At 43.0% G+C, this 5000-nt stretch overlaps 2 protein-coding genes across 2 annotated transcripts in view; both read left to right on the top strand.

The window, feature by feature from the left end:
- The window catches only part of ttc13 (tetratricopeptide repeat domain 13), a gene marked incomplete at its 5' end in the record, with an annotated part of 23577 nt that extends 22581 nt beyond the window's left edge, over positions 1-996 (top strand). The window contains one exon of the mRNA XM_080525629.1: positions 1-996. This exon is cut by the window's left edge and continues 132 nt beyond it.
- A 2329-nt stretch (positions 997-3325) lies between these two features.
- selenol (selenoprotein L) overlaps positions 3326-5000 on the top strand; it is a 7348-nt gene continuing 5673 nt past the window's right edge. Inside the window, exons 1-2 of the mRNA XM_080525829.1 lie at positions 3326-3467; positions 4418-4496. Coding sequence (XP_080381955.1) covers positions 3341-3467; positions 4418-4496 — 206 coding nt within the window. The 5' untranslated portion in view covers positions 3326-3340. The remainder of the gene's footprint in view (positions 3468-4417; positions 4497-5000) is intronic.

Here is a 5000-nt window from a genome sequence, read left to right as displayed (position 1 = left end):
ACAGTCTCCACCAATCACGGTCCAAAGAAGAAGTCCTAGCCCCGCCCCGCCCGCCTCTACCGAACACAGACTCCACCAATCACGGTCCAAAGGAAGTCCTAGCCCCGCCTCTACTGAACACAGCCTCTCTCCCCCTCAGTCCCACATCAACCCCTACATAGGCCCTCCATCCTAGGCACTAGCCCCTACATCAGGGACTCTCTCTCTAACTGGCCTAGCTCGACCCCCCCAAAGCACAACTTCTGACTGAGATGTGATTGTGAGGGACAATGTGTTGTACAGTATCCAATACCAGCAACTCTACCACATTGTTAGTATTCTGAGTATATAAAGGATTGGTGAACTAAGAAATGTAATGGTCCAGTATGTAGTTTTTTGCACGTCGCTGCCCCCTGCTGGTCACACCGAAAATGTGAACATTTTACGTTTATTTAACATTTTCTAAAAGTGTGCATATCCTTGTAAACGAACCAAACACGCTAAAGGCATGGAAAAGTCCTGTGTCCTACCATGACACCAGATTTTAGAAAAAAACGCTTTTGTTTGGAACCAAACGTTTTTCGTCATGCGATCTCGTTCCTCCGATGGGTCCCCATTTATAATTGATCACTATTTTTAAAACTAAGATCAACATCCTGGACCGTTAGAGTCGGTTAATACGGCAGATGAGGATCTCTGGATTGTGATTGGCCCTTTATTCTAAAGTAATATATTTTTAACCCCCTTCCAATGTTCGTCCTGAGCTGAAGAGGTTTATTTGCCATGTCTATTTAAAAAAAATAAAACTGTCTTTTAGTCTATGAGCAGAGAGAGGTGGGTGAGGTAGAGAGAAAGGTGGTTGAGGCTTCAAGACCGAGGAAAAAACAAGATTTCAAGACAGAGAAAAACTAATTCTATCCTTCAGGACTTTTCCACACATGATACTTGAACATTTAGGAGGAATAATAATAATAAAGTCAAGCAATCGTTTTTTTATTTCAGACAAGATTGTTTTTACACTCTGGGGAGGGGGGGGGGCCCTCTGGTCACACCTGGGAGGGGGGGCTCTCTGGGGAGGGGGGGGGGCCTCTCTGGGGAGGGAGGGCTCTCTGAGGAGGGGGGCCATTTGGGGACAGACAGCGGTTCATCAGATCTTCAGATGATCCTTTTTTCGTTTGTTTTCTTTTTCCATTGTAAGTTTGAATTGATTTTAACGGTGATCTCTGGTCTCCGTGGTGATCTCTGGTCTCCATGGTGATCTCTGGTCTCCGTGGTGATCTCTGGTCTCCGTGGTGATCTCTGGTCTCCGTGGTGATCTCTGGTCTCCACGGTGATCTCTGGTTTCCGTGGTGATCTCTGGTCTCCGCGGTGATCTCTGGTCTCCATGGTGATCTCTGGTCTCCACGGTGACAGAGCACCATGTTCAGGGGTACATATGGGAGGTTGGTTCGGCTGTTCTAACCCGTTACTGTGAACAGAAACACACAGCGGTTCGGTTACCACAACCACACTGTCGCGTACGACCGTATAGAATGCATCAGGGGAGGCTGGCGCAGGTAGAAATCGGAGGACGGGGGCCTCATTGTAATGCATGATGGGACGTATTGAGGAATGGTATCAAACCTAATGCATGGATCAAACATTGACACCATTCCTCATTCCGTTCCATGCATTACTATGAGCCCTGTCCTACGATTTCTACCTCCACCAGCCTCCCCTGGAGCGCGTGCACATATTGCTTCATTCTAAAGCGTTGAGGTGTGAAGTGTGAGTGTTGGAGCCGAACCAATGTGCCTCACCTGGGTGCTTTCTGAATAAGCTGGAGATCTCTCTCTTCTAGAGGATCCAACTGAAACAAAAAACGACTTCAGGTCAGGTGATGTTTTCTGCATTCTTTCATTCTTTCTTTCTGCTATTTCCTTTCTTTTCTTTTGGGAAGAACTACTGTTTTTATAATTTTTGCATTTTATGTAGCTATCCATATCATTGTGATGCTGACTGGGGGTGTGGGGGTTTTGCACTGCTGGGTGGGTGAATCATGTGTGTTAAAGCGCGACAGTGGACTTTTTAAGCGAGGCGGACGGCCCATCTTAAAGTGAAAGAAAACAAAAAAACTTGAAGGAAGGAAAATCTTTTAAGATTTTTGGGGAATTGGGATATTGAGTGGTCAATAAAATGTGTTGACAAATGGTGCGTCGTCTGTGGTCATTGTTTTCGGATCAGTTGAGGCTTTTGTACGGTGTTAGAATACAAGTATGTCTGATAATGTGTGATGTTTAAGACATGGGACTGGCGTCTCTCACAGGGGAGGCTAGTGATGGTAGAAATCGGAGGACGGGCTCAGGATGTCTTATTATTATTATTAGGACATTACTTTCACCTGTCCTGTTATTTCACACATTCGTGCATACAAAGCAGAGAAGATAAGGAAAAGTTAGAGATGTAAGAGAACTTCTTTATATATTCTATATTTTATGTTAATCGTCGAATTGAATGTTAAACCAGCAACAGTACGTTAGCTAGCGAATACCTCCCTGTTTTCCATGCACAGACAGTGACTGATGAAACACCTGCATATTATTTTGATTAACAGGTAAATGTTTGTGTTATAATTAAGAGTGAACGAAATTGAAATGCAAACCCTAGGTGCTAACAAACAAACACAGTCCTAAGATAATAAAAAAACAAAAACAAGAATGAGCCATAAATAGGGGGGGATATGAATAAAAATAGGGGGATAATTATGACAGAATAAACAGTGTGGCTGACTGGGAAACTGCTGTCCGAGAGTTTAATTACACAACGCAAAGAGAAGTCTGTTACGCAATATGACAACCCTTGTGTACATAAGGTTCAGAGATAGGAAATGTTAGGATATCTATAGCATAGCATAGAGTACAGCACAGTGTTTTATTTGTATAGTATAGTAGTATAGTATAGTGGATAGTGTATATAGCCTTTATTTATGTAACCAGCTCTTTTCCCTGCTTGTTTTTAGTATTATTATTATTATTTTAAAAATGTCCAAGCACCAGGGGAGCCCCCCCTCCTAAATTTCGTTGTATGGTACCTGTACTGTATTAATGACAATAAAGACCATTCATTCATTCATTCATTCATTCATTACAATACAAACTACCCTAGTGCAGACTCGTTACGCCACTGGCGCGTACATTGTCATTCTGACCACTAGGTGTCGCATGAGTCTGATGTGCAGGCCGACATCATGTGACTGTTTGATCTGGTTTGATCACCAGCAGCCGCCAAGTAAAACAGGGCATGGGTTATCGGTTGCGATTGCGAAAGTGTGCGACGGCAGTTTGTGTCAGACAGACAGACAGACGAGGCAGACAGGTCAGTCATGTCCCAGCAGGGCGGCAGTGAGGTGGAGGAGACCCTCGGAGCGGAGGAGACCCTCGCAGATGCGCTGAAGCTGCTGGTGAACTTGGGGAAAGTCCTCCTGGAAAATGGCAAGAAAGAGGCGGAAGGTATGGTGATGTTTAGATCAGATTCAACTTGATTGTCATCGCAGAGTACAAGTAAATGCTGTTTAGCATCCAACCAGAATGAGTGATATAAGGGCATGATATAAATAGAATAAGAATGGTAGTGATGGGTAACTATGTCATATACAGTGGGCCTATGTGCAGACAGAGGTAGTGTTGTAAACATCAGTATTATAGTTTAGGTGTTACAGTTATGAGCTATGTACAGTGAGGTAGTTTATGTACAGTATCTAATGTGCTGAAGTATAAAATAAGCTATATCAGGAGACATGGCATGTGCAATGTGCAATATACAGTAAGTTCAAAGGTAGTAATGTAAACATCAGTAGTGCAGAGGTTATAGAGTGATCCCATTAACTAGGGCATTATCTATCTATCTGTTACCCTTTACAACTTTACATGTTTATCTATCTGGTACTCTAACTTAACATGTTTATCTATCAGATACCCTAACTTTACATAGTGATTCCAGTCGATTAGATTCAACTGTATTGGCATTGCAGAGTAGCCTACACGTAATGCAGAAGGGCAAATAGTGATATTAACCATGTTAGTGATAAGTGACAGGTACAGTATGGCAAGTACGGTAGTTAGAGGTATTTGAGTCCAGAGATGGGATAGCAGTACGCTGTGTACACCTCACCCAGGAGCAATGACATAATATCAACTGTTAACAAACTACCTGGCTAGCTTTGGGGCTTTAGTAAGCTATTATTATGGTGCTTTAGTAAGGCGTTATTATATTAACGGTGTTGTTGTTATTCATTCATCAGTGAGTGTGTTCATTCGCCAGTCCTTCGGCTGTGGTAGGCTGTGTGTGTTTGAAGGAGTGAGAGGGATTAACTACAGCAGTACTAAGCCCTGTCATGCCTCTGTGCCAACTCTGGAAGTTGCACAAATGACTCCTTTGTTGCCTTATTTTCTCTCCTCAGCTTCGCTGCAAGACTACGTCCCGAATAAAGTAACGACTCTGTTCGGGGTGATGACCGCAGCTTCAAACTTCTACAAAGAGTGGGTACAGGGGAGGGTACAGGGGGGGTACAGGGTGGGTACAGGGTGGGCACAACAACTTCTTGGAGAAGTTTCTCTCCATAGTTTGCTGTGACACAGAGGGTTAACATCAATTCAGTCCAACCGTAATGAATAATATAGGGTAGATTAATATTAGGGTGAATTATATTAGCTAATATACTAATAGGCTATAGGGTAATCTAGGACACCTAAACTCCATTTCCTGTTGATTTCCTGTTCTAACAAAATCTACTGTAAAATGTCACCTGACAGCCGGGGATAGCTGGGATAGCCTGAGGTTAATTTAAGCACCTGTTCACCTGTATGGCGGGAGTGGAGAGAGAGGGGAGACAGGGTCGCTGTATTTTTTGTTGACCGCATATTATTTACGATTTGTTTGTTATTCTTTGTTTTGAACCCTTATGGATTTCTGTACGTTACCGAGTTTGATTGTTTTTTATTCAATAAATGCTTTAAACGTACCTTTTATCTCAAGCGAATTGT

This window comes from Nansenia antarctica (genome assembly GCF_963989245.1).
Source record: "Nansenia antarctica genome assembly, chromosome: 3".
Lineage (NCBI taxonomy): Eukaryota > Metazoa > Chordata > Actinopteri > Argentiniformes > Microstomatidae > Nansenia > Nansenia antarctica.
This window is presented reverse-complemented; position numbering and strand designations above follow the sequence as displayed.